This window comes from Hibiscus syriacus, unplaced genomic scaffold (assembly GCF_006381635.1).
Source record: "Hibiscus syriacus cultivar Baekdansim isolate YM2019G1 unplaced genomic scaffold, ASM638163v2 tig00112350_pilon, whole genome shotgun sequence".
Taxonomy (NCBI): domain Eukaryota; kingdom Viridiplantae; phylum Streptophyta; class Magnoliopsida; order Malvales; family Malvaceae; genus Hibiscus; species Hibiscus syriacus.
Genome location: NW_024063311.1, coordinates 127,501 through 141,026, shown reverse-complemented (window position 1 = coordinate 141,026; position 13,526 = coordinate 127,501). Strand labels below are relative to the sequence as shown.

Below are 13,526 nucleotides of genomic sequence, written 5' to 3'. Positions count from 1 at the left end.
TCGGAGGAGTAAGGTTGGCCCATACCAATTTCCACACCTCATCCTTTTCCACTGTGCTACATACTGATCTATCACAGAACCTTTTGGGTTCATACATACCATTTAAAGAACCCTTCCACACTAGGTGATCCGCTATTCCAAATCTATTTGAAGCTCTATTAATTTTCTCCATGAATTCATCCCAGATGGGCAGCTCCCGCTCAAAGAGCACCCTTCTCAACGCTATATGCCACTGCCAAGTTCCATCTCTCTTATGTCCGAACTCTTTGACCTTTCCATTTTTTTTATTGCAACAACATAAATGCGGGGGAAAGCCAATCTAAGAGAAGGAACATCCGTCCAGAAATCATGCCAGAAATCCACTAAACTCCCATCACCCACAACACACCTTAGATTGCTGCTAAACACATCATCCGCATCAATAATTGGGCGAGTTATATTTTTCACACCCAAGAGGATTTTTTCCACTTGGAAGAGCTTGGCAGTAAAGATGATGGCTCATAACTGTATTTTGCAACAACCACTTCCCTCTATAGCCTCTCGGGTTCATTCCCAAATCTCCAAATCCACTTGTTCAAGAGAGATCGGTTCCCTATACGCAAGTCAAAGAAACCCAAACCTCCATGAGCCCTAGGAATACAAACCTGGTCCCATTTCACCCAATGAATTGCTTTCCTAGAAGTAGCTACCGAAGAGGGCATCTGAAATAGTGATAAATAGAAAACCGGCAAATTGGATAGCACCGATTTAATTAATGTAATGCGCCCACCAAATGATAGAAGCTTCCCTTTCCATCCTTCCAATCTTGATTTGAATTTATCCACCACAGGTTTCCACAGTTCTGAAGAGTTTCTTTTCTGCCCAAGTGGAAGACCCAAATAAATTGTTGGGAATTTGTCCCACTCACAGTTAATGTGAACACCCCACTCCATCAGTCGATCCTCCTCTACCCAAATCCCGAACAATTTTGACTTTGCCAAATTCAATTTGAAGCAGGAAGCAACTTCAAATACTTTTAGTAGCCTCTTCACATTTTGAACCATCCCGAAGTTAGCCTCTAAAAATACAATTAAATCATCTGCAAACTGTAAGTGGGAAATTCGCTTCTTCGACGAACCAACTGGTACCCCCTTGATCAAGCCTAACTCCATAGCTTTGTGAAATAGCCGACTCAACGCCTCTCCCACAAGATTGAATAAAAAGGGAGACAATGGACATCCTTGTCTAAGCCCCCTTTTTGTATTAAAGGACTTTGAAGGAGATCCATTGATCAGAACAGAGATTGACGCTGTCGAGATGCAGACATGGATCCATTTTCGCCACCTCTTCCCGAACCCAATCAATTTCATAATAAAGTTCAAAAATCCCCACTCCACAGTATCGTACGCCTTGCTAAAATCTGCCTAAAAACCAGAGCTTCACATTTTCGGCTAAATAAATCATCAATCAACTCGTCGGCGATCAAAGAACAATCTGCAATTTGTTTCCCAGCAGTGAACGCAAATTGACTCTCCCCCACCACTTCATTGATACATCCCGCTAACGTTTTGGCCAACACCCGGGCCACCAACTTATATATGCTGCTCACCAGCGATATCTGTCTGAAATCTTCAATCCTTTCTGGGATATCCTTCTTAGGGATTAAGATGATGAATGGCTTCTTGAATGAAAAATCATTTACTTTCCCTTTGAAGAATTAATTAAAAAACCCCCACAATTTCCCCTTTCACAAGCTCCCGGTACTTTTTTTAGAAGTCGAAATCGAAACCATAAGAGCCCGGAGCCCGGGATTCGTCCGCTGTGGAAAGTGCATGCCAGATTTCCTCCTCCTCAAATGGCGCTTCGATAGCTCTTCTCGACGACTGCCCCATTTTTCTGAATTGCACATCGAATTCTTTAACAGGTATTGAGTTACTTGAATTAAAGCTGGAGCGAAAATAACTCATGAAAGCTTCCGAAATCTGCTTCGGATCAGAGATTTCATCATCCCCAACTCGAATAGCTGAAATGTAGTTTTTCCTCCCTCTGATGACCGCTGTAAGATGAAAGAATTTGGAATTATTGTCGCCCTCCTTAAACCATTTTAACCGTGATTTCTGCAACCATTCACGTTCTTCCCTTCTATACCTTGCCCATAATTCTGCTTTGAGAGCTTTGATTTCGGCTAAAATGGTCGAATTCACCCCATCAGTCATTGCTGCCCTCTCAAGCTCTTCGATTTTTTCCTCCAGTTGAGCCACTGACTTGGTCTCCTTTAACCTTGCCTCCTTTGCCCATGCCTTAGTAGCAATTTTCATCTCGCAGAAGAATTTGTTGAACCCTTTATTCTTGCACTTAGCAGCCATATTCTTAACTAAATCTGAGAACCCTTTGTCGTCCAATGCAAAAACCACTTGAAAGTACGACCACCCTGCTTGTTGTACGGTTTCTTGAGCACCACAGGATTATGATTAGACAAGCTTATCGGCATAGTGGCTTGCGATAGTCTGGGAAATCTTAGCAGAAGTTCAGGAGAAACAAAAAATCTGTCGAGTTTGCTTGCCGAAAGCGAGGCCCTTCCTCTGAACCACGTAAATTTACTCCCGTGTAATGGTAGACCAATTAACTCCCTGCTCTGAATGAAACTACTAAAATCCTCATCGAAGGGCCATTTGAACTGGATCTGAATCTCTCATCTGCTGTTTTAGTAGTATTGAAGTCCCCCCCCCCCCTATTATAGCAGGGCGATCGACTGCCTCCAAATATCCATTGAGATTTGCAAAAAAATTCTTTCTTATCTCTGTAATCATTCGGGGCATAGACATTGACCAACACAACGCTCATATTCACTGATAAAAGTTTACCTTCTAATGTTGCAAATCTGGAATTACTAACCTTATTTTCCAAGGAAAAGCATTTTGTATCCCAAAAAGTTAGCAGCCCTCCCGATGCCCCTTCTGATGGCACAATCACACATTCGTCATACTCCTTGCCTTGGAGACGTTTTAGCACCCTCGGCTTAACTAGATGCAGCTTCGATTCTTGAATGAACACGACATTCGCTTTACTGGCCAACATGACCTTCTTGATCGCTCTAACTTTTTCCATTTTGCCCCCATCTCTAACACTCCAAGAAAGCAAGCAAAACTCATGGAAAATGAACACACTCGCTGAAATCAACTCCTACTAACCTGTAATATCAGATTTTTGTTCCAGCTTCAAGAGCCTCTACACTCTCCATCACCTCCCTATCTGAATCTTTAAACTCCACCCCTAACACTTTCCCAAGCGCAACTGTAGCAGCAGCTTCCGAACCGGTTACTGGTATAAGCTGAATTTGGCCACCTCGGTTAGATGATGAATCGGTTTGACTACTTGGACCCTCCTTAGAGTTATCCAAATTCCAAATTATTTTTCTTACTTTTGCATCGTCGGTTCTTCCTTCTTCGAGTAGATGACTCGTTCTTACTCGGTTTAATTTTCTTTTTCAACATTTGGCAATTGGGTGTAACCGAAGGTGAATCTGCACACTTGGAATAATTTGGTCCATATGATTTCCAATAAGTAACGTGTCCACATTATCCACCACTTCTATGGGCACCTCCTGAAACTTGGATCCAGATGCAGCTATGGTACCCAAAGACCTGAGTCTTATCTCCATAGGACTGGATGAGGCCCCACAATCATTCCAATCAGCTACATTCGAAGGCCCACTTCCTGACTGAACTGGCACATCGTGTAGACCACGACTGTGGAAGAAACTTCATTCATAATAATTGGTAAATTCCATTTCGATAGGGGACAAGGCTGATCCACTCTGACTCTTTATCTGACATGTAGCATCAGGTTCAATGTGTTGGCCAAGATTATCCTCGAACTGGCCAACTTCTGCTTCATTAAGTACACGCTTGTTGGCATCCTCTTCACTTTCGAATACTAGTTGATTTTCGCACGGAACTGAACCGTCAATGAACCTCCGACACCCCTTCAAAGACGAATCCACTTCCCTGCTCTCGCTCTTCTTCTCCATATGAACATGAGTGGTCGAGCATCTCACACATCCACCAGCAAGAGCTTCCTTGAAAGAACTAGTGTCCTTAAGGTTGAAACGTTTTCCCCAAACCTTGGTTTTTTTAACACCATTATTCACGTCCTTTCCTCTGTATTCTCTACTGATTGCAGATTTGCATGCATGGCGCCTTTCCATGAAAACTCTAATGATGAAGCCGTCCAACGATCTTTTGTCACCCGTCTCCACTGCTCTCATTGCGTCTCTTAATTTTCTGAACCTTACAAATGCAAAAGTTGACTTTTTGTCTTTCCTCTTTGGGTTTCTATAAGCTATAAACGCATCCGAGACTGCTCCATATTCGGCAAAGATGTACGTCAAAGTAGAAAGCCAGATCCTCTTGCTCACGTTGTTGACAAAAACCGAAAACTCTCCTCTTCGCCGATCATCGTATAAACTCTCTTGCTCCCTACCGCCGCCTCTCCTCCTCCTCTCTTGCTCCCAACCGCCGCCTCTCCTCCTCCTCTCTTGCTCCCAACCGTTGCCTCTCCTCCTTTCTTGCAACGTGACTCTTCCCATTCTCCAGATCACCACCAATCCAAGTAGTTAGAACTCGAATCTCTATACAATAGTTTGTTTGGTTCAAAGGAATCCTTGAACCTTTGCTGGAAAATTACAGGAAAAATTCCTAAATACCCCACAAAATGTATGGTTACCTGCAGAAGATCGCCAATGTTAATGACTAGGGCACCAGGGATGGGGGTGATATCAATCCATTGGTTTTGATGAAGAATTGGAGGCCACTAATATGGTCTTGTAGGAGCACCGTGACAAAGTCGCTGTCGGAGTGCTTAGTCGTACCAAGAGTGAGTTCCGGTTGTGGACACGCAGGGTAATAATGCGACAACATAATAAGGCTTTCGGCACAATCCATGTCTTTCAGGTGATTAGGCTGCAATCCTAGAGCCTCCGACAGTAACTCAAGTAGCAAACAACCAATTCCCTTACTTGCTTTGCGTACTCCATTATGATATCCCTACAAACAAAACCAAATTTTATCTCTCGGTCGATAATTTTCAGGTGATAAAAGTAAAAGGAATCTACTCAAACAAGGGTAATGAACGAAATTAACAATTCAAAAGGTTCCATCCCTTTTCTGTTTTGCACGACCCTTATTGCGGTGTCAAATTTAAGGTATTGATTGTTATTCATAGGTATACAGAACACGTAAATAAGTACAATCATCTGATAATAGATTTGATCATAATAAACCTTATAGTCTGTCAGTAATTCTATCAAAGTATTGTAACCGATTGAGAGATCTCCATTAATAGAAGGATTTCTTTGAAGACTTTAATAGGCAGAGTTATTACTTACGGACAAGTATATCCAGAAGTATAACGATTGTTCATGGAGAAAATCTCTGAAGGTATGATAAGATTTAAAGCATTTTCGGTCGAGTTTATCATGACTGCAGATGTAACAAAAAGAATGAAATGTGTACCTGGATACCTCCGGTAACTCTTCTGGTGTGGGAGGATCGGGAGCCATACAGCAGAAAAGTGTATCCTTCCAGTCTGCTGCCGGTGAGCTATAAAGATGAAAATTGCTAAGGTAGATCGCTCTTTCCGTCCCCATATCCCGAGTAAAGAACTTCTTTTTCACCTCCAAATCTTGCTCGAAAAACCTTACCACACCATCCTTCATCTCCTCCATGACACTCACTGGGATTCCATGGTTCACAACTTGGAAGAAACCCCATGATTCCGATGCATTTCTAACTTTCTTGACGATCTCGCGACAAGTCCCGGGATCTTCCTTCGTGCCTTCGAGATCGATAAGCGGAATACTAGCGTGGATGCCATCATCCGAGACAGATGATTTGTTCTGTAACTCATCTGGTGATTGATGGAATATCCGAGGAACATGTTTAATCCCAGCATCAACAAGTCCTTTAACACCAGCTTTTGTTTCATCAAAAGCTTTCAATTCACTTGCTCGATCATATTCAGGCTGTAGATTCTCCATCGAAACTCTCTTTCTACCTCAGAAATTATCAGTGAAAAACTAGAGGAAATGTGGACACTGTTGTATTGGCTACTGAAAAATTGAAAAGCCACTGCATGAACCAAATCCGGATTAGTCAATGTAAACAGGTTAGAAGGTTTGTCCTTATCTTTGTTGTATTGATTCAAATTAGTCGATCAGTAGATTAGATATTCTTGGATATAAAAAAAATTGAAAATCCTAAGCTATGGTTAAAGATTATTTAACTAAATAAATAATTACAAACTAGTTTAGAAAACAAAGCATTTTCTTGAAGAATGGAGAGAGAATAATTATGAAAATTCACGTTGTCTAATCTCTCAACCACTTTCATCAGCAAGTTTCTTTCATTTGTAAATGTTAAGATTCAAACTCTTAACTTTACTCAAGGGACTTAATGCCTCATCTTACTATATCAACGGATTGTTGGTGGTAACGTTAATATTTTAATAAAGGTTTACGGAATCAAATAAAATTTTTAAGAGAAATATAACTCTTTAAAATTTCTTATACTCAATTAAGTCTTTAAATTTAAAATATTAATCAATATAGCTTGATCGAAATTATTATAATATTAAATGACAATATCAAAATTTATGGATCGAAATGGTTATAGTATTAAATGACCGTATCAATTTCCAAGGAATAATAACTTTAGCACCCCAAAGGACACTAGAAACATCACATATATGAAACATCAAATCATTTTAACTGGTGAAGAACCAAAGTTTTACCAACATTTTACAGAAAGAAATACAAACTATAGAATTTATTGGTCATTGCTGCTGTGATTTGATCTCCATGACCATGTTTAGAGCTTGAAATGTGGGAGGGCAGAGGTGCCATCAAGACCTTTTGCTTTGAAATAAGAAACATATTCTCTTATAGTGACTTCCCTGTATTTTGGAGGATTTTCTTCTGATAATAACTCCTTAATTGGTCCCTAAGTTGTTGAAGGCTGGTGAACAGTGCCGAAAAAGCATGCCACTGATACTCTCCCCCCTGCAGATTTTGACACCATTAAATACATCATTTGATATTAGCTGAAACAGGAGACTAGTATCAAACTAGTAATCGGGACATATTTGAATCTGTTCATGCATATTCGAATCTCAACATCAACTAAATGTAAGGTTACCTGTAGAAGATCGCCGATGTTAATAACTAGGGCACCAGTAATCGGGGTGATATCAACCCATTGGTTTTTTTGAAGAACTGGGAGGCCACTAATATGGTTTTGTTGGACCACCGTGAGGAAGTCATTGTCGGAATGATTGGTTATACCGGAAGTGAGTTGCGGTTGCGGACACGCAGGGTAATAAGCTGACAGCATAATGAGGCCTTCAGCACAATCCATGTGTTTCAGGTGATCAGGCTGCAATCCTAGAGCCTCCGATAGTAACTCAAATAGCAAACAACCCAATTGCCTTACTTGCTTTGTGTACTTCATAATTATATCCCTACAAACAAACCCAAATTTTATCCATAGGCATGCACAGATTTAAAGTATTTTTTGTCGAGTTTACCTGGATACCTCCGGTAACTCTTCCGGCAGGGGGGGATCGGGAGCCATAGTGCAATAAAGTGTATCCTTCCAGTCTGCTGTTGGTGAGCTATAAAGATGAAAATTGCTCATGTAGGCCACTTTTTTCGTTCTGATATTCCGGGTAAAGACCTTTTTCACCTCCAAATCTTACTCCAAAAACCGGACAACACCGTCCTGCAACTCCTACAGGACAATCCCTGGGATTCCATGGTTCACAACTTGTAAGAAACCCCATGATTCCGATGCATTTCTAACTTTCTCGACCATCTCGCAACGAGTATCTTCCTTCACGCTTTGGAGATTGATAACCGGAATGCTAACGCGGATGCCATCATGATCTGAGACAGATGAGTTCTTCCGTAATTCATTGTCACACTCCAAAATAGGGCCTAAAATTCTCTCAAAAATTTTTAGAGGATTAAATTGAATTTTGATTAAATTTGGGGATCAAAGTGAAATTTTGATTAAATTTATATTCAAATTCAAATATTATCAAATACTGAAGGACCTATGACATGATTTGATCGTTTTCTTTTTTTGGATTTATATACCCCAAAATCTGTAAAGTTTTCAATTGGAAACTAAAATTTTCTCTCTTTTCAGACATTTCCTCTTATAGAAGGAAACTTTTGATCGCCGATTGTTGTTCCATTTTCGATACTTTCCGTATCATCCCGAGTCCTTCGGTGTCCTTCTTGTGTCCGTTGTCACCGGCGTGTGAGGTATGAGGAAGATAAAGTTTCTGACATTTCGAAATCGAACTTTCCACCGTTTACCGAGCTTGACAAGTGTATCAAAACCCCTTAAAATGCAATTAGAAATATTTTTAGAATTTAATCAATTTATTTTATTTAACTAAATATATAAATTTAATTTACATATACATAAATGATTTTTTTATTAGTATGGGATGATTACAAAGATAATATCTATTTAAATTTTTTTAATTATTTAACAATAAACATAAATATTTTACTACAAATGCCATGTTCAAACTCAAAAGTTTTAAAAGTAACAATTACTATTTAATAACTGAAGTTCTTTGGTCCATATAAATAAATTAAAATATATAAAATCTTGTCTTATTTAAGTTACTAAATTAATTTGCCATCTCCAACATGGAATCTACAACGTCTAACTGTATAACTCAATAAGTCTGAATGTATGACACGTTTTACTCTGTTATTATGACACATTTTCTTTTGTCTTTTGGTATTTTTTTTGCCGTTGTTTTCATTTATCATTTTTAAGGGTTGATTAGACATTGCTATAGTCGCTCAATATGACGCTTATGTGTTATATTGTTGATCTTCCCTGCTTTGAACCTTCGGATTGGATTTGGATATCCTTTATGCGTTCATGGATAGCTTTTCACGTCGTTCGAGTCTAAGTTGCGGTTTGTCGGTAGTCTTTCAGTATCTTGATCCTCTTTTATGGTTCGTTTGCTGATGTGATCAGATTTGTTTATACCTATCTTTGTTCGAGTTTTCTTGGTTAGATTTTAATTTTTCCTTGTATGGTTCTTATGTGATCTTTAAGTTGTTAGTTTCGTTTCAATGATTATAAGAAATTGTTCTAATTATGAACTTAATTTACGATTGTGATTGTAATTTTTTTATTATAATTTAGGATATTTTTTATTTTAAATAAAATTAGAGTTTCTTTAAAAAAATTCAAAGTTCTCATTAATCAATATTTTACAGAATGAGAAAAATGAAAAGGACTCCAAATCATAAAATATATGACAAGGTAGATAAAATATTTTAGGTTAAGAAATTAATTCAGATTATTAATAGAAAATATTTAAATTATATTAGAATTTGAAATTTTCCGGCCGTCCCGTCAGTTTCCTTCTATTTATTCATGATACATGGAGTTGCTGATGTAATCAGTCTCCATGGTCATGTTTAGAGCTTAAAATGCAGCAGAGCATAAGTACCATCAAGGCCTTTTGCTCGGTAATAAGCAGCATATCTGACGGTGACTTCCCTATATTTTGATGGATTTTCTTCTGATAATAACTCCTTAATAGGTCCATAAGTCCCTAAATTTGGCAGAAGAACAATGCTGAAAAAACAGGCCACTGATACTCTCGGCCCTGAAGAATTAGCCACAACCCTATGCTCCACGCTTTTAAAAGCATCATTTGATATTAGCTAAAGAAAACAGAAAAATATCATCAAAGATAAAATATATAAAAAAAAATCGAGATTCGAATCTCAACATCTGTGACCTCGGCAAGGAAGATATAAGCTTGCCTGTAGAAGATCGCCAATGTTAATGACTAGGGCACCAGGAGTTGGGGGTACATCAACCCATTGGTTTTGATGAAGAACTTGGAGGCCACCGATATGGTCTTGTAGGAGAACCGTGAGGAAGTCATTGACGGAGGGCTTAGTCAGACCAAGAGTGAGTTCCGGTTGCGGACATGCCAGATAATAATGTGATAGCATAGATAGCCCTTTAGCACAATCCATGTCTTTCAGGTGATCAGGCTGCAATCCTAGAGCCTCTGAGAGTAACTCAAATAGAATAACCCAATTGCGTTACTTGCTTCGTGTACTCCATTTTATCCCTGCAAACAAATTTATGCACCTAATAAGTATGTATGTATGTATCATGTTTCAGTCATTCGATTCGTTGTCGGATCCGTTAACTCGGTAAAACACGACACCTATGATAAGATACCTGGATACCTCCGGGAACTCTTGTGGCGTGGGAGGATTGCGTGCCATGAAGCATAAAGCGTATCCCTCCATTTTGCTGCTGGTGAGCTATAAATATCAAAATTGCTGCTGTAGGCCAATTTGTTCGTCCCGATATCCCGAGTAAAGAACTTTTTCAACTCCAAATCTTGCTCGAAAAAACTGACCACACCATCCTTCATCTCCTCCAGGAAACTCACTGGGATTCCATGGTTCACAACTTGGAAGAAACCCCATGATTCGGATGCATTTCTAACTTTCTCAAAGATCTCGTGGCAAGTCCCGGGATCTTCCTTCACGCCTTGGAGATCGATAACCGGAATACTAGAGCGGATGCCACCAACTGAAACAGGTGAGTTCTTATGGAATATCCTAGGAACTTGTTTGATTCCAGAATCAACAAGTCCTTTAACACCAGCTTTTGTTTCATCAAAAGCCTTTAATTCACTTGTTCGATCATATTCAGGCTTTAGGTTCGCCATTGAAACTTTCTTTTCACCTAGGAAATTATCAGCGAAACACAGGAGGAAATGTGTATCTTTAGAAAAATGGTGTAATGACTAATCAAAAATGGAAAAGCCTAAGGCCAAGATTATTGTCGAATCTCAGCTACTTCCATGATCAAGTTGAACTTAATTAATTATGTTGACAAATTCCATGTTTATTGTCTACTTTTAAATGCAAGAAAATTTTCTCCATTAATCAATTCATCTAGTGGAACCGCTGTGATACAAACTTAGAAATCATATGCAGCCCCACATCCTTTAAACAAGGAAGAGATATAATACTTGATATTAATGTAGGAATAGATATAATACTTGATATTAATGTATTGACTATGTAAACTTATATGATCGTTTTTGAAGAACGATATTTCATAGACTTCTGTAAACCGATCGGTATTGCTGCTGTAATAATCTCCATGACCATGTTTAGAGCTTGAAATGAAGCAGAGCAGAAGTACCATCAAGGCCTTTTGCTAGGTAATATTCAACATATTCACTTATGGCGATTTCTCTGTATTTTGGTGGATATTCTTCTGATAACAACTCCTTAATATGTCCATAAGTCCTTAAATCTGGCAAAAGAACAGTACTGAACAAGCAGGCCACTGATACTCTTGGCCCTATAGAATTTGCCACCACTCTATGTAACATCCGCAATACCGGGTTAGTGACCAAATTGTAAAGTTTCAGAATTTGGTGACTAAAGTATAAGAATGAAATAGTTCAATGATTATTGGAAATATATGATAAAGGTTATTTAGTAATTATTAAAGGAAATAAAGGGCAAAAGGGTCAATTGACCAAGAAATGAATTAAAAATGGGATTTGTAAGGATAAGTGCACGTGGAAAGGGAGAGAATTCTCCAGAGTTCTCTTCTCCTTTCTTCTTCTTCTTCACGTGGAAGCCAAGAGCCAAAGGTAAGTTTCTTTGTTTATAATTGAATTGTTGATTTTAAGGTTGGGTTTTAATTATTAGATGATAACTAAGCTTAAGGAAAGCTTAAATCATCTTAAAAGCAAAGGATGATGGAGTTAGGAGAGATTAAAGATTTAGAGTTTACAAATGAAAACTTGGAATAAAGTTCATTTCTTAAATTGGAAGTTAAATTTGACTTGTCAATGGTTAAATTAAGAGATTTGGAGTGATAGAATTGGATTTAGAACATATAGAAAATTTGGTATGATTCTTGAATCTCATAAGGAAGATAGGATTTTGAGGTTAAAGAGGATTTTCATGGATATAAGTTAGTTTAAGTAATGGTAGTTGAGTTTAATGACATAGTAGGGGTTTAAAATAGAAGAAGTGAAGGAAAATTGATGATTTCGAGCTTAAAACAATTTCTGGGTAGAGGGAACCGATACCCTATGAATGGGAATCGATTCCCCCTCTTGAACGAAAAATTCCAGTATGTTCAGAGGGTATCGATTCCCCTAGGGGTATCGATTCCCCCCTAAATGAAAATATAGAATTTGATTCATTAAACCGGTTTAAGTTATTAACATCAAGTTTAAAGTTTAGGCTTCTGATAGTTGTTTTGAAATGATATATTTATGTAGATATTGAGCCTAAATAAGCTCCAGAATAATCAAAGGATTATAATCGAATCAAAGCAAGGCTAAGGTGAGTGCAATTTAATTTGTACTTATATTATTGAATAAACATTGGCTTGCGATGAGCTAGTGATGGAGTTACTATGGTAAGAAATAACTCCTAAAATGTGATTTGATTGGTAATCTATGTGATGATTTGTGATTATGGGATATGTGTTAAAAGACAATGATCTAAATGACTACATGAATCATGTGGTATAAGTTATGTGATTACATGTATGTATTAATACATATTGCTTGCATTACATGTTAATGTGATTATGAATAGGTAGAAAGGAAACAAATGATGATATAAGAATCTATTATAAGATATATGATATGAAAATATGATAGTGAGCTATGTGAAAGAACTATGAGATATATGAGTTATATGAAAAATATATGCGAACAAGATACTACATCTATGTTTATATGAAACAATGCAAGGTGATATGAGCTATGTGAGATATGAATATAAAATCATATGAGAAGTGAAAAGAATTACATGAAAATAGACTAAGTGATTACATGTATATGAGAAAGAAGCTATGAGCTTATATGAATATGTTATATGAAATGACATATGAATAGGCAATACGTGATACATGTGATATGATATAGAATACATGGTTACACATACATGTGGTATGTGACAGAAGAGAAATGACAAGTAATGTGAACTGTTAAATGATAATGCCCATGTTATGTGATATGAGAGCTAGGGTATGGTTGGCATGCCAAGGGTCGAGGGTTTACCTATGTTCTTCGGGACATATGGATTGTTTATATATGTTCTTCGGGACATATGGACTGTTTACCTATGTTCTTCGGGACATATGGACTGTTTACCTATGTTCTTCGGGACATATGGACTGATTACCTAGGTTCTTCGGAATCTATGGACTGGTCCTTCGGGACATTGATCGAGGTGTGGTGACAACATATGTGTGCACAACCTCAATGTACTCACATACCTTAAGTTCTCACTAGTGTATATGGGCTAATAAAGTGATTAAACAAGCATACTGAATGTGATATGTATATGATGGGTTTATAAGTGGTTTGAAATGTGTTACATGAACCATATGATGTTATGTGTGTTTCTTAATGATAATGATAGAGATTATGATAATAATGGTATATGT

General features: G+C 37.9%; 1 protein-coding gene and 3 pseudogenes across 2 annotated transcripts in view; all 4 read right to left on the bottom strand.

The window, feature by feature from the left end:
- Positions 1–4,525: 4,525 nt before the first annotated feature.
- On the bottom strand, positions 4,526–6,059 carry LOC120178458 (annotated as a pseudogene).
- Positions 6,060–6,819: 760 nt separating this feature from the next.
- Positions 6,820–7,847, bottom strand: LOC120178459 (annotated as a pseudogene).
- A 1,640-nt stretch (positions 7,848–9,487) lies between these two features.
- On the bottom strand, positions 9,488–10,773 carry LOC120178462 (annotated as a pseudogene).
- Positions 10,774–11,198: 425 nt separating this feature from the next.
- Positions 11,199–13,526, bottom strand: part of LOC120178457 (1-aminocyclopropane-1-carboxylate oxidase homolog 1-like) — a 5,044-nt gene continuing 2,716 nt past the window's right edge. For both annotated transcript variants that reach the window (XM_039184298.1, XM_039184297.1), the window contains exon 4: positions 11,199–11,435. In XM_039184298.1, the coding sequence (XP_039040229.1) occupies positions 11,218–11,435 (218 nt within the window). In that variant the 3' untranslated portion in view covers positions 11,199–11,217. The remainder of the gene's footprint in view (positions 11,436–13,526) is intronic.